General features: G+C 43.2%; 1 protein-coding gene across 9 annotated transcripts in view; it reads left to right on the forward strand.

Annotated features, from left to right (window-relative positions):
* LOC119975963 (protein PRRC2A-like) overlaps window positions 1–22,580 on the forward strand; it is a 142,260-nt gene that overhangs the window by 17,530 nt on the left and 102,150 nt on the right. For 8 of the 9 annotated variants that reach the window (XM_038815948.1, XM_038815955.1, XM_038815953.1 and 5 more), the window contains exons 2-3: window positions 13,866–14,042; window positions 21,747–21,924. In XM_038815948.1, coding sequence (XP_038671876.1) covers window positions 13,928–14,042; window positions 21,747–21,924 — 293 coding nt within the window. In that variant the 5' untranslated portion in view covers window positions 13,866–13,927. The remainder of the gene's footprint in view (window positions 1–13,865; window positions 14,043–21,746; window positions 21,925–22,580) is intronic. The other variant, XM_038815947.1, reaches the window with a different exon arrangement.

A 22,580-nucleotide genomic window follows, 5' to 3' on the forward strand; every position in this document is an offset into this window, starting at 1 on the left:
CAAACAGTGACAAAACATGAACAATCTGGGGAACATGCTCCCCATCACACAATTCTACAGTTTGTACAGATTTTCACAACCCTCCCCACGACGAACAGCTCCTACCTTACCTCAAAGTCATTCGCTAAACCCCTCGGTTCATATTTAATCTTTTCCCAACGGAAAAAGTCATATCAGTGTCTCTTAGTCTGGCCGCCACCCCCCGGTGGCGTTGCTTACCGCCATTCCAGCCAGATCCTTCGGGCAACCAGAGAGGCGAAGGCCACCCCATCGACCTTCCTCCCCTCCATCAACCCCAACTTCTCTGATATCACGAATATCACCACCACAGGGCCCGATGCGGCCTCCTCACTTTGTTAGTGCCCTGGAAGAACCCATTCATTCTTGCCCGAGTCATATGTACTTTGTGTACCACCTTGAATTGTATCCGGTTCATCCTTGCACACAAGGTCACGTTTACCCTATGTAGTGCCTCACTCCACACTCTCCATTTTATCTCCCCTCCTTCTTCTTCTTCTTCACCACCTGCTCACAACCCCCCCCCCCCCCCCCCCCCCCCCCCCCCCCCGGTTCTCTCAGTCATCCATATATGTTTACAATCCTGGTCTCCCCCTCCACATCCCACCAACTGCTCCCATAGGACATATTTCAGCAGATTGGAGAACTCTTTCCAGACCTTCTGAGCAAAGATCCTTACCTATAAATATGTAAATTCACTTCCTCTCCTTCAGTTCCCCTCTTCCAGTTACAGATCCCTCCCCCGCAACTGCCCCACTTCTCTCCTTCCTATCCATACTGTCTCGTCTCTTTCTCTCTTTCCCCCACCCCTGCTCGAATCCGTGGTGTTAACACCGACATCCCCTCGATCCTAAATACTTCCTCAGCTGATTTCTCCCCCCCAGCAACACAGTGGCGCACTGCTGCCTCACGGCACCAAGGTCCCAGGTTAGATCTGGGTCACTGTCTGTGTGTTCGCCCCCACAACCCAAAGATATGCAGGGTAGGTGGATTGGCCACCCTTAATTGGAAAAAAATAATTGCATACTCTAAATTTATATTTTAAAAAATCTTCCCATACCTCCTCCCACCAGCTTTACTCGGCAATTTACTCTGCCCCTTCCATTGTTCATTCACACCTCTGGAAAGTTAATACCTGTTGCAAGGTGATTGTGATGAACAAACCTGATTTTTCTTTGGTGCCCTTTCTTGATGTCCCGTCTCCCTGGGAGATGGTGAATAAAAGTGGAGAAATCTGGCTGATTTTTAAATTGCTTCCCCTGAGATTCTAATGCTAGTTGTAGCCCTGGCTCTACTCCTAAAGCATCATAGACTTGGGGGGGGGGGGGGGGGGGGGTTTGAATGTGTGACCTGGTGTTAATATAGGTCCATTCTCCATTGGGCTGTGTACTTGCCATTTAAGTTGTAAAACAAAACTTGGTTACTCCCCTTGGCAGGCTTCACTTTAAACTTTGAATGATGTTGCTATGGGTTTCTTTCAATTATTTTGTGACACCTTTATGAAATTAAACCCTTGATGGTTTGCAGATAGTTTGGTGTGGCAGTGCTGTAAACTGTTTCCTTCTATTCTCTGTGATCAATATTTAGTTTGTGGTTCATGTTAACATTTTTAGAGGTATGTTTAGTTCTGGAAGATTATGGTTGTGATGGTCAGTAAAATGCTGGGCTTTAGAGATTGTCCGAACCACCTAAAGGAAATGGCAGCTGAGAAGGTTACCTCTATTTGTTCAATCAAGTCAGAATAGAAGAGATGGACCAATCATATGGGATTACTTACTTGGAGCACTGGAGATGTGACGCTGAAAGGATGTCTCCCCTTGTGGGAAAGACCAGAACTAGGGTCCACAGTTTTAAAAAATAAGTGGGGGGTGGGTGTCGAGACAGACAAGAATTTATTTATTTTCCTCCAAGGATTGATTGACTTTCAAATGAATCTCCAGGGCAGTGGCGTTGAGGCCACAGCTGGATCAGCCATGATTTTATTGAATGGTGGAGCAAATGTGAGGGGCCAGTGGTCTACTTTTCCCTACTTTGTATATGATGTCCAGATGTTTTGGGAATCAGAGCTAAGTTAGTTTAAAAACATTCAATGAACCCTGAAAGGCTGTGTTGTGGGGATGTTGGTTTAAATTTCTGTGTAAATGCTGGAAGAGGGGTTAGTTCAATTTTGGACCCGGTGTTATGACACCCAGGACTAGTGTGCGGTCAATTCCAGCCCCACTTGACCCGGAGTTGTATCACAATTGAAGTTAACTTTTAATTTTAGAAAAACCTGAAGACTTTGGCTGCCCAATAACTACAGTCACCCAATTTGTAAATTTAGACGCAATTAACTTGTATTAATAGCAGTAACTATAATTAAAGAGACAACAAATACATCTGCTGTTTAATTTCTAATTGCCCCTTAAACTCACCCACCCTCTATATCAAAGAGAGATATAAAAACAACAGTAAAAGGATAAGAGTCTCTGTTCCAGGTGGATGTCTTCTAGTTAGATCTATCTTCAGTCTAGGCCTCCAGTTAGACATCTTTACTTTTGGTCCATAATAGTTTTGACTGTGGATTCATCAGAATCTTGACTTCTCTGTAGACTCCTAAACAGCAGGCAGGAAACATTTGAAAGAGAAAGCAACACACAGCCGCTCTTCCCGGCATCTAGGAACTTTTTTTTCTGGGTTCTCTGAAAAAGAAACCCACCTGGCAGGTCTCGTTTGCTGTCTATTGCCAGGCAGAATATTGTCCTTGGCCACGAGCGAACCAATCAAACCAAATCCCTCTGATCTTTCGGGCGTCAGAAAGTCTGAGTTGTTATGTTCAAAAGCTAAAACGTCATTGTGTGGTGTACAATCGAGTTCCTCACTTCCTCTGCTCAACTGAATATGTTCATTAAACATCCATGGATCAAAAATGATCACGACAAATAGGAAATAAGACCAGAAGGAACTTGTGTCACAAAGAAGTCAGAGGAGCTTTTTGGTGTAGTTGGGGCTCATGAGAAGTCATGGGGAGCTGAGAAAGTGGCAGTCAATAATTGGTTCCATGCTGGAGACAGGTAGGACTCTAGTGAGACCTAGTGAGCCATTTATAACTCGTTGCAGCTAAGAGACTAGAGTTTGGAGTAACCACAAGGCCATACAGTGCCAGCTGAGTAAAGGTGGTAGTATGCAAAAGAGTTGGAGTGGCAGTGATGAAAAGATAGGGCTACAACTTTTGTGAATTATGTGGAGCACTGCCTCGGAAGAGACTGAACCATTGAGAGGTGAGCAGCGTTGAGGCAGAGTTGTAGCAGCTTTGAGGGAATCCGAGACTGAATCTCAAAAGTGAACAGTTGAAGTCCCTTATGAGTGACTTTAAGGAGATATTGTGACGCCTGTGGGTCCTGATATTTAGGTCTGTAGCACAATGGTTAAGTTAGCACAGTTGCTTCACTCCAGGGTCCCAGGTTCGATTCTTGGCTTAGGTCACTGGCCGTGCGGAGTCTGCAGGTTCTCCCCGTGCCTGCGTAGGTTTACTCCGGGTGCTCCGGTTTCCTCCCGCAAGTGTACAGGTTAGGTGGATTGATCATGCTAAATTGCCCATAGTGTCCAAAAAGGTTATGTGGGATTACTGGGTTACGGGGATAGGGTGGAGGTGTGGGCTTGGGTAGGGTGCTCTTTCCAAGGGCCGGTGCAGACTCGATGGGCTGAATGGCCTCCTGCACTGTAAATTCTATGACTTGTTTTGGTTGCATCTGCTATTTAATGTGTAATATTGTGTGTTTGACTGCCATTTGCCTGTTAATTTAGGTTTGCCCTGTTTTAATTTTGAATGTTAGAGTATAAGGTGGAGATTGTACATTGTTTTCCTGGCTTTGCATGTTTCCGTGTTTCTCCTATTTCACTTTCAGTAGCCTACCTGTCAGTCACAAAAACTGACACATCGCCTTTTGTTGCCCATCATCATTCCTTTTGGCCCTGTTGTTCATCTCTCCTGCCTTTCACCCAATCGCAGACCTTCCCTTTATTGTCCTTGTCGCATCCTTTCCCTTGCTCAAAACCTATTGCGTCTCTTGGCTTTTCCCAGTTCTGATGACTGGTCACAGAACTGAAGTCTTAACTCTAAGCCTCCCGCCACAGATGCTGCCTGACCTGCTGAATATTTTCAGTATTTATTTCAAACCTGGTTTTATCTTCAGTTTTCCTCGCATTTTATTAATGCTGGCAGTGGTCTGCAGCTTCTGTTTGTTGTCGACCTCTGAGAATCTCCGTTGCAATCACTTGGCAGTTCTTTTGAAGATGTTTTGTTCTACCTGGCGTGATAAATGTTTGAACCTAAATGTTTGAAGGTTTACTGTGCACAGCCTGTTTCTGCTAAAGACTGAAGTTGCTGCAAGATCCATCCGTAAGTGGAGCTTTGATGGTAACTTGGAGTACCTTAAAATTTGAAATAATGTCATAATCCACCAGAGCAAAGCTTGAATTGTTTGAACAGTTATCCAAAAACTGAGCATTTGTAACACATTCTGTAATACCATGTTGCTTTTTGGTGCCTGATCATGAGCTCTTTCATTCAGTTAGATTTGCGCTCAACTATTCTATTACTGCCAGTGCGTTTTGATGATTTTCTGTTTACTGTGACAGGAGATACTTAATACTGCTCTACTGGTATCTGCATTCTCTCGAGACCAATCTAATATACTGGCAATCTTGTCTATGGTGCACTGAACCCAAAATGAGAAGCCTAAAACCCATCCTTCACTGCGGTTTCTCTAGCTTGGAAGGAAAAATTTAAATTATGCTTCCAGATTTTGCTGTTCAAGTGAATAAAATTTTCTTCATGGGCAGTTCCTCGGAGTCCAGGATGATTTGCTTCCTCTCCGGAGAGTTGGGTTCTGCGGTGACTGAATAGTCCAATCCTGGATCCACAAGTTTGGCAGGTGGTGTTTGATGAGGTGGGTGGGTGGGACGCTCTGCATTCTGCACTCTATTTCCGATATTTACGCTGGGCCTCTGCGTTTCACACCCTGTGACGCTTGAGGTGATTGACACCTTCATGGATGCTTTTCTCCATTTTGTGCGTTCTTAGGCAAGCCATTTCCCAAGTGTCGATGAGGATTTTGCATTTGTTTAGGGAGGCTTTCAGAGTGTCCTTGTAGAGTTTCCAATTACTAATTGCTTGTCATTGCAGAGCTCGGAGTAGAGCACTTGTTTTGGGAGTCTTGTCAGGCATGTGGGCATTGTGGCCTGCCCGTTGCAGCTGGTCGAGTATAACCAGTGCCTCAATACTGGGGACTGGGAGGATGCTCATTTTGGTACACCTAACCTGCCAGTGGATTTGCAGGATTTTGCAGAGGCAGCATTGGTGATAAATCTCCAGGTATTTGAGGTGTGTGCTGTGTATTGTCCATGTTTCTGATGCATAGAGGAGGGCGGAGGACCACAACTGCTTTGTAGACCATGAACTTGATGCTGGATTTGAGGTCTTCAATAACTCTGTTCATCACACATCCAAAGACTGCACTGGAGCATTGGAGTCTATGTATGATCGTGCCAAAAGGAGGCGCCTGGGGTATGGAAAATGGTCTGCATTGTCCAAGGGCTTACCGTGAATCTTGATGGAAGCGGGCTGGTAGAGAACCTTAGTTTTTCAGATGTTTAGTCTGAGGCTCATTCTATCATACCTCAGTGAAATGTGTCGGCGATGGTTTGTAGCTCAGCCTCAGTGTGTATGCACACAGGCATCGTCTGCATACTGCAGCAGGATGCCCGGAGTTGGGATGGTCTTGTTTCTGACGTAGAGGCATTGGAGGTTGTCTGGGTGCTTCGGGGTGATGGGATGGAGTGATGCTGCAAGGTAGACAGCGAAGAGCGTTGGTGTGAGGGCTCAGCCCTGTTTGACCCCAGTTTGTGCGCACATCAAGGCACACAGCAGCTATAAAATCTCATACAAACATTTATAAGCTTTATAAATACAGGACAATTTCACAATTTTTCTGAATTGGTTCCGTTAGTGAGGATCATGGCTTGCACGTCATTGTGAAGCAGGCGGAGAATGGTGACTATTTCTGCAGGCAGTCGAATTTGAGATGGATGTTTCACAATCCCTCATGGTTGACAAGAGAAGAAGGCCTTCTACAGAGGTTGATGCTGCACTGAAGATCATGTCCATTGTGCCTCTTGATGGACGGAAGCCGCTGAGACTCTGGCAAGAGGCGGTTGAGGAGGATTATTGTGACGACCTTGCCTGTGGCTGAGACGGAAAATCCAAGTTCAGCAGTCGGAACTGTCTCCTTTCTTGAAGATGGTCACAATTAATAAAATTTGATACATCCATTGTCAGGCTATTTTGAGATACCAGTGATCAGATGGTTACACTCTGCAATACTGTGAAATTATGAAATTGTCCTGTTTTTATAAAGTTTAGAAATGTTTGTATGCTATTTTATAGCTGCTGTGTGCCTTGATTTGTGGTAACTGCTTTTTGTATGGTGTTGGCATTGGCAATGATTCTGGCAGATGTTGGTTCAGGTTTTCCATCCTATTTATGTGCAATGATAACTGCACTGAGGGAAATGCAATCTCTGTGTAAATGTCTATATGGATGCAGCCGTGAAGATTTTCTGTCTGGAAGGGGGGGGGGGAAGGTTACAGTTCCTTGAACACTGAGCAGCTTCACAAGTGAACAATCTTTGAGCATCGTAGGTGAACTCCAGCCCATTTTTATATTTCTTCAATATTCAAAAACAGCTGCTTCCCCCTCTGTTACCCTGAATGGCCCTCTTATGGACTGAACTGATCTTTCTACATATCTTTTCTACAGTTGTAGAACGACATACCATATACTTCACCCACTGTCTGTTTATGTATTTTCACTATGTATCCTCGTATTATGTTTTTCATTGTGCCTCGGTACACGTGACAAAAATCGAAATCTAAATAAACGGTGATGCACTTAAATTCCCATTTATGCCACCTATAAATTTCCATGGAAAATGAATGGGTGCTGTGGAAATCTTTGCTGCATTTCCACAGTTCAAAACTCCTGACTTTTGATCTTTTGGCCTGCTCTAATGTGGTATAATTCATTTTTGTGATCCTTTAAACAGCCTGGAAGATCAACATATCTTGGAGAAAATTTGTATGAAGTAATTTGATTCTCAGACACTTAATGCTCAATCTGTGCTTAAGTGGGCATGATCACCACTTGTTTAATTTGTGAATTGCCTCTCAAACTCGTTAGCCACTTGCCTTGTCAGTCATTGGAAAATGTGTCCTGCAGCAGCAGCCTCTGTACAGCTTTCTGATTCTCTGTTCTAACAAGGCATTAGTTTGCTGAAACTGGAATGAGTTATGAGGCCCTTTCTGAAAATTCTACAATGTTCAGATCTACACTTCCTCTATACATCCATAATTTACTAAGCTATAATGAGCAGTAGGAGCAGTCGTAGGCCATAGAGTCCATTCTGTAAGATCGTGACTGATCGTTGACCGGAATTCCACCACTTTCCTGCTTTGCCTCCACATCCCTCAAGAGAACCCAAGAATCTGTCCATTTCCATCTTTAATGTGCCCAACGTTTGAACATCTGCATGAATAAGCATATGAAGGAAATGCACAAAGTTAGCCAATCTAACTAAATTTAGTGAGAGGCTGGGACCCTGGCGCTGTGGGCAGCACAGTTGCTTCACAGCTCCAGGTTCGATTTCCTGGCTTGGGACACTGTCTGTGCGGAGTCTGCACGTTCTCCCCATCTGCGTGGGTTTCCTCTGAGTGCTCCCGTTTCCTCCCACAGTCCAAAGATGTGCAGGTTAGGTGGATTGGCTATGATAAATTGCCCTTGGTGCTCAAAAAGGTTAGGTGGGGATAGGGTGGAAGCGTGGGCTTAAGTAGGGTGCTCTTTTCAAGATCTATAATTCTGAGTCTCTGAGAATAAGATAAAGAGGAACCCAGACAGTGGTGTTTGCAACCATGAACATTTTTTAGTGGGGTGATGTTTTTGTGCATTTAAATATTTAATCATTGCAAGATTACCAGGACTTTGCAGTGGATTATTGAAAAATAACCCTACACCATACATATATCAGGCAGGGATACACAAAAACAGCTTTAATCTGTATATTACATCTCGTTCCTTTATACAGGTCTGGTAGAACATTTTAAGTGATCTTTCCACCATAATGGTAAGATGTCTGCCATTAAGGGAACTTTCATTTCAGTGATTCCTTGACATTGTGATGTTCTGTTTGTTGTGTCCAATATGTGATTTCTATGTAGAACCTCCAAATTTATAAATTTCTTTGTCACAATTTTAACGTTTCATCTTGTTCTGTTTGTGGAAATGGATAGATGCACACCAGGAAAAATAGCTGATGCCTAATTCACAAGTTACATCTCGAAATTCTTCTCTCCTTACTGTACCGCTCAAAACTGCCTGGCACAAACTCTCAGTAAGGCACTGTCAAAATCTAGTGTCAAAAAAATCCCACTTCAACCGCTGTTGGACCCTGGCACATGGCTCCCGATTGCAGTCCTTGTAATCCACCCAGGTCCTCGTGCTGCTTCCATATTCTAGGTGACCTTGCCTGAAGCAGCTATGGGTGAACTGTCCCTGTCATCACTGTTGATCACTGTGTGTGCGTAAGGTGGCCGCTTGGCTGAAGCAGCGCTGCAGCTGAGGTGAGGAGAATTTTGTGTGGTTGAGAAAGAGATCTTTAATGCAACTTGATAAATGGCTTCCCCAAGGCCAGAGTTTTCTTGCTGAGTCTATGTGAAGTGATCAGTCACCAAAGAAGATCCCATGTATCAAAGTCACATAGGTAATGAGCTCTGGCATGACATTTAGATACTTGGATGTCTGCTGAAGCTAGTAAGACTGTGATTTCAGAAGTGAAGTGTTAAATTGACTTGCCTTGGGTTGGAGGGAAGGAAACTGATTTCTCTTTCGGTTGGGGTAGAGGAAGAGAGTAAAATTTGTGTACAACAGCTTTACAATGTGGCCCCTTGTACTCTGATCCAACTCGGTGATTTAAGAAGAAAGAAAAAATTAGTTTATCGAAAACTCAGACCACCTTTTTGGGCATGAATCCAGTGCAAGGGACTGCTTGTAATTTAATATTAAATTGTCCAATTAATTTTAGCTTTTCAGAGCTACTGTATGGCTACAGTTCAATGGGAGATTACTTTTATTAATAATATTTATTAGTGTCGCAAGTAGGCTTCCATTAACACTGCCAATGAAGTTACTGTGACAATCCCCTAGTCGCTGTACTCCAGCGCCTGTTTGGGTACGCTGGGAGAATTCAGCACGTCCACTTCACCTAACAAGCACGTCTTTCGGGACTTGTGGAAGGAAACAGGAGCACCCAGAGGGAACCCACGCAGACACTGAGCTTGCACAGGTATTGGTCCCTGGCCCATGTGGAGCAATAGTGCTAACCACTGTGCTACCATGCCGCCCATTCAGCTGTGTCCATAACAGAAGGTAACATCAAGTTTGAAAAGTGCAAAAAAATCTATCTATTACCAGTGATCAGTTCAATATTGAATTCAAAAAAAATGTTGGGATTTAAAACACAGCAAGTTGGTGCCCTTGGAAAGAATTTGCTACCCTTACTTAGTCTAGTCTGTGATGTCGCCCCAAAAGCTCTCAATAAATGTTGCTTTGCTCATGTCGTCCATATCTCTGGAGCTTTGTTTTGAAGCTCGAGCTCACTTTTATGGCTAAAATTGGGGATCAAAGTGGAAAAATATATAGCCTACCTTCACCTCGGAGCAAGATTAACCAATCACAAAAGAATATGTAACTTTTGGGATCGGGTGGCAGATTCTCAAGACTGCAGTCAACTGCCTCGAGCATTTTTCTTCTGCTTCAAGGTTGCATTGTGCAGCCTTTTGAATTTTTAGAAATTATGCCTTTAGAGCTGGCAAAAATCACTATAAGACCATGCAAGTGAAAGCATCAATCACCCTATTGTTTTAAATTTCTTGATAAATCAATTGTCTCTGTAGTACACAGGTGTATATTAGTTTGTAAGTGTAATTCTGAGGGATTCTGTTCTACCTGAACCAACTGCATGCCTCACCATCAATGTCAAGACTTTCATAACATAAGGAGAGCTCTGGCACTTGCTTCCTGAGACTGTGATGCACCTAAAGATTATCTTACACTCTGGGGAGTGCAGCTGTTAGCAGAGATGTAGTTTTCCTTCTGTTGGCTGGCCTTTGTAGCGTAAAATGAGTCCACGTACAAATTTGCCGTTTTGAGATGGCCGGTTCTAGTAAGAGAGCACGTTGACTTTGTTTTACACAGCAGAGCCAAATGACGTCCATGCAGAAACTACTCCTGAATCAGAGGGGAAGAGTGCACCACAATTTAGAAATTGGTCATGTTAAAGCATCTTTTCAAATCTAGTTCTAAGACTGTTCACCCATCGGGCAGGGTAAAGCAACTAGACTGTGCTGTTGTCATCCTCCATTTCAATTGTGTGAAGTTACACATGACCATGCAGGTGAGTTCCATAACATGAAGGCAATTGGCACACCTGTTTGCAAAGTAACTTTTTGAAATGATCACCCAACCCACAACACTAAGCAGCTTGTGTGCATCACGGTGATTGTAAATATCTGCCTGCAGTCAAGTTACTTTATTCTACCTTTTGTATAAGTGCTCATCTGATTGTGAGCATAGGTATGTCCTAAAGAGTTTCAGATTTCATGAGTATTTGAAGGGGTGGCTGATTATTTTTGTGCTGGTGGATTTGGCTGCACGATTGAGGTATGTTTGACAAGTTTCAAGATGCTGATTTGTGTCTCGTCGGAGGGATGAGTGCAAACACCCTTTTTTAATTTTACTAAAAGCTTTCCCCCACAGCATAGTGGTATTGTCATTGGATGAGCAATCCAGAGACCCAAGGTAATGCTCTGGGTTCGGATCTCGCCATGGCAGGTGGTGATATTTGAATTCAGTAAAAATATGGAATTGAAGTTCAATGATGACCATGAAACCATTGCCGATTGTCGTAAAAACCCCACCTGGTTTTTTTTTTAAATCATAGAATTTACAGTGCAGAAGGAGGCCATTCAGCCCATCGAGTCTTCACCAGCTCTTGGAAAGAACACCCAACCCAAGGTCAACATCTCCACCCTATCCCCATAACCCAGTAATCCCACCCAACACGAAGGGCAATTTTGGACTCTGCAGGCAATTTATGATGGCCAATCCACCTAACCTGCACATCTTTAGACTGTGGGAGGAAACCGGAGCACCCAGAGGAAACCCACGCGCACACAGGGAGGACGTGCAGACTCCGCACAGACAGTGACAGACAGCCGGAATCAAACCTGGGACCCTGGAGCTGTGAAGCAATTGTGCTGCCCATTTTTGCTAATAACCTTTCATCCTTTCCTGGTCTGGCCCATATTCAAATCCATGGCAATGTGGTTGACTCTTAAATGCCCTCTGGGATGGGAAATAAATTCTGGCCTGGCCAATGACACCCACATAATATGAACAATTTTTTAAAAATGCTACAGGCAAAGACTTGTATTAATTTATTATTTCTCTCAAACCTTTACAAATATCTCCATTGTAAACGTAGTGTTTTGGAAATGCATTCCTATTTATTTACGCAATTGTGGCCATAAGATCTAACTGTAAATGGGTAGTTACCCTTTCGGGAAGATGAATATACCGGAATGAAATAAAGGCTGCTATTCCTTGAATTAGCACCATAGTATACCAAAAATCCATCATAAACTATTCCGTCTAAGCATTTCATCTGAAGCTAGCATCTCTGACAGTGCTGGCTTTTCACTGTGCTGTACTGAAATGTTACTTTAGATTATCAAAAGGCATCTGGAATTATTGACTTCAAATCTGAGAAGCCAAAAGTGTTATTGGAGTTGTAATGAACAGAACTTGGGCTTTTGTTCCTCGGGATAAGGGCCATTCCGATTTTGAGTGAGTCGGCAAAGCTGGTTAGCAGTATCTGTGAGAAGGCAAATCAAAAAGTTGGTAAAAGTCTAAAGCATAAAATTACTGCAACTGTTTGGTAATCCTTTTTTTTATAACAGCTGTTTGACCCTGTGGTAGGTTTGGGCAGATATTGGAACAGTATCTTCCACTGCTGACAATTTGAGCCGCTTGCTCAGAAGCTCAGCAAGTGAGCCGCTGCAAAAGAAATCATGGAGTTTCAATCAGTGTTTTAGTGGATCTCATATGGGTGAATGACAGGGTTGCTACTATTGGACTTTATCACCTGGGTTAGGAAGTTAGATTCCCCAATCGGGGTCCAGTCACCCCTGCTAATTTAAGTGACAAAATGTTCCATAGGTAAGCATGTGTATGCGAACATTACCATCAATTCAGAGTTCAGGGTATATGAACGCATGCTTCCCAAACTGTCCATTATTTCTGAGTCAAGTGGCCAGTCATTTCTCATACTTTCCATCAACAAGGATTTACATTTCCCCCACCCACCGCAGCTACGTCATCACCTGAAAAGAATGATATTCTAATTCTGGTGTCAGTTGTTATCAGTTTCTGTTGGGGTGTTGTAATATTAATAGCTTATTGTCGCAAGTAGACTTCAATGAAGTTACTGTGAAAAGCCCCTGGTCGCCACATTCAGGCACCTGTTCGGGGAGGCCAGCCGGTTGTGTCAGCAGATATGCTGCAGAGGAAACAATGAGATCGCAGTTAGAAATGGTTCCTTCCTCATCACGGAAGAAGTTGAATTTCCAGCTGGAGTAGAGTTAGACAGGATCTTTCCTGCCATATTTTTTCAGTTGGCAATCACAGAAGGGGTGTGATGGATGAGAGGGCACTCTGTCAAGCATGCAAGGGTTTGAATGAATTTCATTACTTGAATACCTATTGCAAAGCCTGCCAAGTGATCTGTTTCTGCTGTAAGTAGTACTTAATAAATTCAGGTGGCATGGAAGTCATAATGCTCGGGCACTCTTGCACCTTGGCTCAATGAAAAATGCAGTATTAAGTGTGGACCTTTGCGCAAAAACATTTACCTCTCGTGTATCACACAGTACAGAATAAAGCGTCAAACAGTTGTAGTGAATCTGCCTGCAAAATGGAATTAGTATTGGAGAGAATTTGAATGTGGGGTGGTATAAAATATGAGAGATGTCTTATCCTGGAGAATAATTGGATAGGCTGACTGACCCCTTTCCTAATTCCTGTTTGGTCAACACTGGGATACAAGCGTCGATATTATTATTGACAAACATGGGACTTTAGTGTGTGACGTGGCACCATGAAATGTCACTCCCAATGATCTGAAATGCTTTTGGCCATTGGTAACCAAGCTCTCTCGATTGTTGTTCACAATGGGCCAAATGGATTGTTTTCCCCTCCCTCTTATGTGCTTGCTGTAACTATTCTGTGTTGCCTTCAGCGTAGGTCTCCTTTTTTCTTTTTCTTCCCCATATGTTGATCTTTGCCAAAGCATCGGTCACCTAGAAGTTACCAAATGGTTGCTCATGCACGAGGCTAGAGTGTCAGCAGACTGGATGACCAAATACAAGGGTAGCGATGATCGTCTTGTGATCAGTCTCTGTCTAATCAACATTGACTGCAAGGAATCATTGGCCAGTGGTCCTGACTGGTTTGTTTTCTTTTTTTCCATAACTCATAACCAGAATATTTATCCCTGCCCAGCTAGCTGAGACCAGGTAACTCAACACAGCCACAGAATTTAATCTAGTATCTTCCTCCTACACACAGCCCCAAATCACGCTTGCTTTAAGCACTGAACTGTTGCTATGCCTAACTGAATATTGTTGACAAACGAGTGGATGTTTATGGCTAATCCCTCCGCGACTGCTCTGAATATAAAGTTTTTGTTTTCATTCAGAAGGAGGCACGTTTCAAGGGGTGCCTAAAAGGAACCACCGTACTCAATGACCTTCCAGCGAGATGTCAGATCGTTTGGGGCAAACTGCAAAGGGAAAGGATGGAAAAACCAAGTACTCGTCGCTCAACCTGTTTGATACTTACAAAGGAAAGTCCTTAGAAACCCAGAAGCCCACAGGTAACCCAAGAGGGAGAATGCTGTGCGATTCTTAATGAAACCTGTACGGACTTGTTCCTGCCCATCTTTGTGTTCGTGTTTACTTCTGGCACAGACTGCGATCATCCAACTGGTTAATGCAGTATTGTCACTAGATTTATTTCAAGTATTAATGTTGTACTCTTGTGTGGGGGAACAACCACATCCAATGTCCGCACGCTCACACTGTCCAGCAGAGATCACTTGGCTGACTTTTTTCCCTCCCCAGCTCTGAGTCGGTTGTGACTTGGATGCTACCGTAACAACCGTTGAATGTTGCACTTGGCACTTTTTACATCGTAAAATTCCCAAGAGGTTTCACTGGGTTGAGAAGTTAAGATTGCCCAAATCGGGATCCAGTCATCCCTGTTGATTGCAGGACATACACTAGAAGTAATTTAATTTAAGTGGACAGTTGCTGAACAAAATTTGACATTGAGCTCGGAGGTAGGTTTTAAGCAACATCTTAAAAGAACTGGGCGGGGAAAGGGGAGGTTTAGGAGGAGATTCCAAAGCTTGAGCCATAGAGAGTTGAAGGTATCCATAACATGAGCTAATTTGATCCATAGTAGAAATTAAGTTTGAACCTTTTTGTGTTCTGTGTACCACGTTCTGTCTTGCTCATCTGTGGATCCATATTGATGTCTAGCATTGTGATTCCTCATCATTAACCAGGTCCTGTCCATTCTTTGCAGACATATTCTGTGCTTTGAGACCAGTTGTATATTGTGAGCTGATGCTAGTCGTAAGGAGCTATAGATTAAGATGGTAGGAGTGGTGCCCATGGTGAGAAATGGAGGGGGACAGAGCATTTTAGCTCAGTGCAAATGTGGGTGTTGAACTTGTCATCGTTCATCCCTGTACATTTTCAGAACGTTTAGTGCAAAATCTATAATTTAGTTTCATTTCAATTATTGGTTGTGACTGAGCTGTGTAATGCAAAGTTGAAGTTCTGGTAAGAATAAGTCATGGTAAATCCATAGTTTCACAGAAGAATGTGTATTGGCAGATTTCAAAATATTTTTTTTCCTTAGCGTGCAGATAAAAATGCACTAGATAAGCTGAGTGAGATTCCCCACACTCAAGAAAATTAACCAGAGTTCATATCGCAAATGGCTTATCAAAACCAAATCGTTCCATGAATGGTGCGTCATGAGGTGAAATTGCAATTGAATGTATTTCCAGGATTTCGGCCTCTGCTGCTGTTGATCCTTGTTTTTACACCCCCCATTAAATTAACTTCCTTGACATATCACGGCATTGACTCTGGCATATGCTTCTACTTTGTTTATGTGCTATTCCACCTTGCCCTAATAACCATGTTAAGCTTGAATTGTGATTAGTGGTAGAGCATGTGGGTGAGCAGAGCCCTGTCCTCACCTGACATCAACGCATGAGGCTCATTTTCCAACAGAGGATATTGAAGCGACTTCAAGAACTGGAGTCTTGCCTGTGCCTTTTATTTACCCTCGCTGCCTACCTAACTTTCAGAAACGAGGACATTGTAGCCAATGCACTGCAGCAGTTACCTTTGCTGAGAGCAAGGATTGATGCTGTAGTTGTCCTGTTGTTGGGCTCGAACTCTATTGTGCAGTGGGTACGTTGTTAGTACTGATTGAGCCATTATATTTTACATGCCTAACTGTAATTCTAGTAATCTGGCTTAATGACATTACCCCTACATTTTGCACATTTTTTTCCCTTTCACTTTGATGTTGTCTTCCTCACCAACCAGTTGGAATCCATTTTCCGACATGACAATAACATTTGACTGCAGTTCAACAACAAAACTTAATTGACTGTGAAGCCCTTTTGGGAATGTGCTAATATGAAAGATGCAATCTAATTACAAGTTTCTTAAGTAGTGAACTCTGAGCTTTTTCACTTTTCCACGTACCATGGGACTGTATGCTGTAAAAAGTATCTGTGGGGTCCAGTTTATTTCATTTCAAATATTTTTTCTTTGTCTCCTTTCTGCAAGGTGTCCTTTACTGATGACGGGTAACTCCCATTTAAAAAAAAGAAAAAGAAATATGAGCTCAGAAACTATGCAATTATTGTCCTGTTAGTCTAAAATCTGTTGTGGGGAAGTTATAGGAGTCTTATAATTAGTGACAAAGTAGCTGAATGCTTGATGAAATTTGAGCTGTTTAAAGAGAGCCAACATGTGTTTGTTGTCTTCAGTATTCACGCAGGAAGAAGACAATGTTATCGAGGGGAATACTGAGATACAGGCTACAAGAATAGAAAGGCTTGAGGTTCATAAGGAGAAGGTGTTAGCAATTCTGGAAAGTGTGAAAATAGATAAGTCCCCTGGGCCGGATGGGATTTATCCTAGAATCCTCTGGGAAGCTAGGGAGGAGTTGGCTGAGCCTTTAGCTTTGATCTTTATGTCGTCATTGTCTACAGGAATAGTGCCAGAAGACTGGAGGATATAAAATGTTGTCCCCTTGTTCAAGAAGTGGAGTAGAGACAACCCCGGTAACTATAGACCAGTGAGCCTTACTTCTGTTGTGGGCAAAGTCTTGGAAAGGTTTATAAGAGATAGGATTTATAATCATCTAGAAAGGAATAATTTGATTAGGGATAGTCAACACTGTTTTGTGATGGGTAGGTCGTGCCTCAAACCTTAGTGAATTCTTTGAAAAGATGACCAAACAGGTAGACGAGGGTAGAGCAGTTGATGTGGTGTATATGGATTTCAGTAAAGTGTTTGATAAGGTTCCCCACGGTAGGCTATTGCAGAAAATACGGAGACATGGGATCAGGGTGATTTAGCAGTTTGGATCAGAAATTGGCTCGCTGTAAGAAGACAAAGGATGGTGGTTGATGGGAAACGTTCAGCCTGGAGTTCAGTTACTAGTGGTGTACCACAAGGATCTGTCATGGGGCCACTGCTGTTTGTCACTTTTATAAATGACCTGGAGGAGGATCGGTGAGTAAATTTGCAGATGACACTAAAGTCGGTGGAGTTGTGGACAGTGCGGAAGGATATTGCAGTTACAGAGGGACATAGATAAGCTGCAGAGCTGGGCTGACAGGTGGCAAATGGAGTTTAATGCAGAAAAGTGAGGTGATTTATTTTGGAAGGAGTAACAGGAAGACAGAGTACTGGGCTAATGGTAAGATTCTTGGTAGTGTGGATGAGCAGGGAGATCTCTGTGTACATGTATATAGATCCCTGAAAATTGCCACCCAGGTTGATTGGGTTGTTAAGAAGGCATACGGTGTGTTAGCTTTTATTGGTAGAGGGATTGAGTTTCGGAGCCATGAGGTCATGTTGCAGCTGTACAAAACTCTGGTGCAGCCGCATTTGGAGTATTACGTGCAGTTCTGGTCGCTGCATTATAGGAAGGATGTGAAAGCATTGGAAAGGGTACAGAGGAGATTTACCAGGATGTTGCCTGGTATGGAGGGACGATTATGAGGAAAGGTTGAGGGACTTGAGGCTGTTTTCATTTGAGAGAAGAAGGTTAAGAGGTGACTTAATAGAGGCATACAAGATGATCAGAGGATTAGATAGGGTGGACGGTGAGAGCCTTTTTCCTCGGAAGGTGATGGCTAGCTCGAGGAGACATAGCTTTAAATTGAGGGGTGATAGATATAGGACAGGTGTCAGAGGTAGGTTCTTTACTCGGAGAGTAGTAAGGGCGTGGAATGCCCTGCCTGCAGCAGTAGTGGACTCACCAACATTAAGGGCATTTAAATGGTCATTGGATAAACCTATGGATGATAAGGGAATAGTGTAGATGGGCTTTCGAGTGGTTTCACAGGTCGCCACAACATCGAGGGCCGAAGGGACTGTACTGCGCTGTAACGTTCTATCTAAAGAATAGGTCATGTACTGATATAATGAGCCTAATTAATTTTTTTTGAGGAAGTAATTTGAGTCTACGGCATTTCAAGTCTATCGTTAGAATTTATATGGACCTCCAGAAAGCATTTAGTAGAGTTCTACACAGGAGACTGTTAGCTAAAATTACCTGACTGGAATTTACTGGAATTCAAATCCGTTGACCGCTCTATATGCAAAAATAATTGGATTAGGCCTCTGTGTGGAGCGATCTACCTGGGCTATGCAGAACAATACTTTTCACTGTACCTCGTTACACGTGACAAATCTAAATCTAATCTAGACCTGGCGGACCTATAATATGTTGTAGCGAACATTACAGTTCAGAGTTTCTTCATGGGCACAGCAGCTCCAGCCCAGCTGGTTACATTATGTAAAGACACTGAATATGTACAACTTGGCATAGGTTTTTGGGCTACACTTTGTGATGGTATATTGAGCTACTAAGTCAGTAGATACAAATTATAAATCTGGAGCAAAGGCATGGCAAGAAAATTGCAAAGTTAGCAACAACTGTCGGTGGAGAATAGCAATGCAGAAGTCTTGGGAGAGGGTCGGCTGCTGCTAATGTGGGGATGGGAGGAACTATAACCTTTTTTTAAAGTAGAAATAGTCGTGCTAGCTTTGCTGGTAATTGCCTTGTATGGTATTGAGTCGAGCAGATCAATAGACTGATCTCCAGCCTGTGTAGTGCTGATCTTGGCTAGTGCTGGAAATGCCTTTATATAACTGGCTTATGGATTTCCACTTGGTGGGGTCAAACATCAGAATTTTTCTTCTTAAATCTACAGTGGGTGTATACTAATTTGGGGAGGTTGTGAGCTTGGATGATTGCAATGCAGGAAGAGGCTATTTGGCCTGTTGTGCCTGTGCCAGTTCCCTGCAAGAGCACCTCTGCTTGCCTGCTGACCACTTTTTTCTGTCATAGCCCTGCAAACACTTTTTCCCTTCAAGTGCTTGTTAATTTCCTTTATTATACCTCCCAGCTTTTCAGGCAGTTCATCCCTTTCCAAATCACTTGCTGCATATAGTTGGTACCAATGGTTCTTGAAGGAAGATTTTGTTTTTACTCGAGCATGAAGCAGTCTCTGATTTTCTGACAATTCAGTCAGTCATTTCCAACAACGTACCGCATCACTTAGTGCACTAAGATGGGCGTCTCTATTTTCCAAATGTAGTCCAGGTGAGAAACACATTAAAGACTGCCCAAAACTCATTCCATGTTGGGTCACTTGTATCCAGAATACAGTTACCTTTCAGGCACTAAGCTGTGAGCTGAACTGCAACCCAGAGCTGGTGATGTGGTGCCTTAACTTGTATAAAGTAGCTATCAGGCTTCTTTTTTTGGAATAGGTGGTCCAGGATGCTTTTGGGCACTTCCACTCATGGATGCTAGACAGCTAGGAGGACAGAGGTCGGATTGTGGGGGGTAAGGGCTGGGGAGTAAAACAAAATGTTTTCAAATTGGGTCATTACCAGTAGATAAGTTATTTCAGTCCCAATCATTTTCCTGGTGACCTGCCATAAAATTGAACAGTTTCCGGTTGAAACTATTTTGCAATACATGTCTGGTCTTCATTGGGGAAGCCCTTTTTTATTCTCTATCTATTGCACATATCTGCATAGTTCCTGAATTGTTAATGGTGGTGTTCATTTGTAACCCTTGAGTAATTCATTTTACCCAGTTGGTGCTTGTATTTTATGGCAGAAAATAGCAAGTGTCTGGGAATGTGTCCAGGTCTATAATGCACTCCGCCATCTGTTTTAAAGTTCACACTGGATCTAGTTTTAAATTTGTTTATAAGCTAGATGCTCCCCTTACTCATATGGGCTGTAGGGCTAAATCGCTGGCTTTGAAAGCAGACGAAGGCAGGCCAGCAGCAAGGTTCGATTCCCGTATCGGCCTCCCTGAACAGGCGCCAGAATGTGGCGACTAGGGGCTTTTCACAGTAACTTCATTTGAAGCCTACTTGTGACAAGTGATTTTCATATTGAAATATAGACTTTCCACTGCCCCCTCATTAACTTGTCCACAGCAAACTCCTGCAAACAGCAATGTGATGATAATCAGATAATCTGTTTTGTATGGTGATACAGTTAGCACTGCTGCCTCCCAGCACCAGGGGCATGGGTTCGATTCCGACCCCGGTGACTGTTTGGAGTTTGCACTTTCTCCCTATATCTGGGTGGGTTTCCTCTGGGTGCTCCAGTTTCCTCCTGCAGTCCAAAGATGTGCAGGTTCGGTGGATTGGCTTGGCTATGTTAAATTGCCCCCAGGTGGCATTATGGGGATAGTGTGAGGGATTGGGCCTGGGTACGGTGCTTTTTCAGAGGGTCGTCGCAGACTCGAGGGGCCGATTGGCCTCCTTCTCCTGCACTGTAGGGATTCTATAGGGCCTGCACTCTGGGGGAAATTCCTCCTACTTTTCTTCGAAGCAATACCATCAGAAGAACTTGTACATCCCACTGACCTCTTTTGGGATGAGACATTAGACTGTGCTTCCTCAGTACTGCCCTAGACTGTTGACCTTGGTTTTTTTTTTGCACTCCTGGTGTGGAACTTTAACCCAGAGCCTTGGTTTCAAGTGAGTGTGACCAACTGCACCAAGACTGAGACAATCCTAACATGTTGGAACTGCCTGTTGCAGTTATCCTTCGTTTCCATTTCAGTCTATGTGTGTGCCGACACAATTGCAACTTCACTTCAAAGTAAGTGATTGCCTGTGAAGTAGTTTAGAGGATGAAAGTCACGATAGAAGTACCTCTAATGAAATCTTCCTTTTAACCTGATATATGTGCGGGTGCATTGAGGTTGGAAGTATGCAATGTGAATGGGCAGTCAAATCAGCTGGGTTACAAGTTTCCAGTATTGCTCGTGACTGCAACCAGTACAAAATCAAAATAATTGGCAAGATGTGCTTTGACTTTTGTCAAACTTGGCATGCTTGTGTTTCAACCAATAGGTTCTCCAAATGTGTGCTTCTAATATTTTAGTCATTGTCTAGTCTGATCGTTTGCCATTCTCCTCGAATGCTGCTTTCAGTGCATGTTCATTTAAGGTGGGTATGTAATTCCTCTGGAAAATAAAACCATAAAAATCTGAGTGCACAATGATGTTTTGGGGTAGGTAAATTCTTTCACCACCATACTAGGATATTTGAAGCATTTCAGCAGTGCAATATTTCTTTTATCCATTTAGTTGCCCTCTGCTCTCAAAAGATCGTAGGTTTTGCATGTGTCTTGAGCTTCCACGCGTGGCAGATAAATCTGTGGTTCCTATTTCTATTCTTGGAAAACTGTATGGGGGTCGTTGCATTTGGATTGAAAGAGGGAGAAATTCCATAGGAGGTTGCTTTTCAAGTAGCCAGCTAACTCCGAGCTCTAAGAGTACCTAACTCAACCCCTGGATTAAAACTGAGCCGTTCGCATTCCCTGGGTCTCCGTACCAAACTAGGCAGTGCGGATACCGCTGAGACGGGAGTATTTTTGAAATCAACAAGGAAGATGAAGGATTTTGGGTTGTTTGCAATTCCCATTTTAAAAGAAATGTCATCAATCAGGGTAGATTTTTTTTTTTGAACATACTTGCCATAACCAATTAAGTAAAGTTCGAGCCCATTCGGCTAGGCTGCAGCTTGTGTTTTAGTGGTTTAAGCTGGAACATGTTCATGTTGATTAGTATTCTGTGCGGGCCTGAACCTTTGGTAGTTTGTTTCCCAGAGTGATTGTATATCTTCACACTCTATTTCCACTATAATAATTCATCTCCAAGACAGCTGTTATGAGAATGCTTATATTTTGTGTCTGTTTTTTTTTTCTTCCCAATTTGCCAGTCACCGCACGTCATGGATTGCAGAGTCTCGGTAAAGTTGCCGCAGCTCGGCGCATGCCACCCCCTGCAAACCTGCCAAGTTTAAAAGCGGAAAATAAAGGCAATGACCCCAATATTTCTTTAGTACCAAAAGACGGAACAGGATGGGCAAGCAAGCAAGAATCACAAGACCAAAAGAGGTAAGACCATAAGACAAAGGAGCAGAATTAGGCCACGGCCCATTGGGTCTGCTCCACCATTCAATCATGGCTGATACTTTTCTCATCCCCATTCTCCTGTCTTCTCCCCATAACCCCGATCCCCTTATTAATCAAGAATCTATCTATCTCTGTCTCAAACACACTCCGTGATTTGGCCTCCACAGCCATCTGCAGCAGAGAGTTCCACAGATTCACCACACTCTGGCTGAAGAAATCCCTCCTCATCTCTGTTTTAAAGGATCATCCCTTTAGTCTGAGATTGTGCCCTCTGGTTCTAGTTTTTCCAACAAGTGGAAACATCCTCTCCATGTCCACTCCATCCAGACCTCGCAGTATCCTGTAAGTTTCAATAAGATTTCCCCTCTCAATCCTTCTAAACTCCAACGAGTACAGACCCAGAGTCCTCAACCGTTCTTCATACAACAAGCTTTTCCTTGTGACTCTCCTCTGGACCCTTTCTAAGGCCGCACATCCTTCCTTGGATATGGGGCCCAAAACTGCTCACAGTACTCCAAATGGGGTCTGACCAGAGCCTTATACAGCCTCAGAAGTACATTCCTGCTCTTGTATTCTAGCCCTCTCGACATGAATGCTAACATTGCATTTGCCTTTCGAACTGCTGACTGAACCTGCAT

Source organism: Scyliorhinus canicula, chromosome 13, assembly GCF_902713615.1.
Source record: "Scyliorhinus canicula chromosome 13, sScyCan1.1, whole genome shotgun sequence".
Lineage (NCBI taxonomy): Eukaryota > Metazoa > Chordata > Chondrichthyes > Carcharhiniformes > Scyliorhinidae > Scyliorhinus > Scyliorhinus canicula.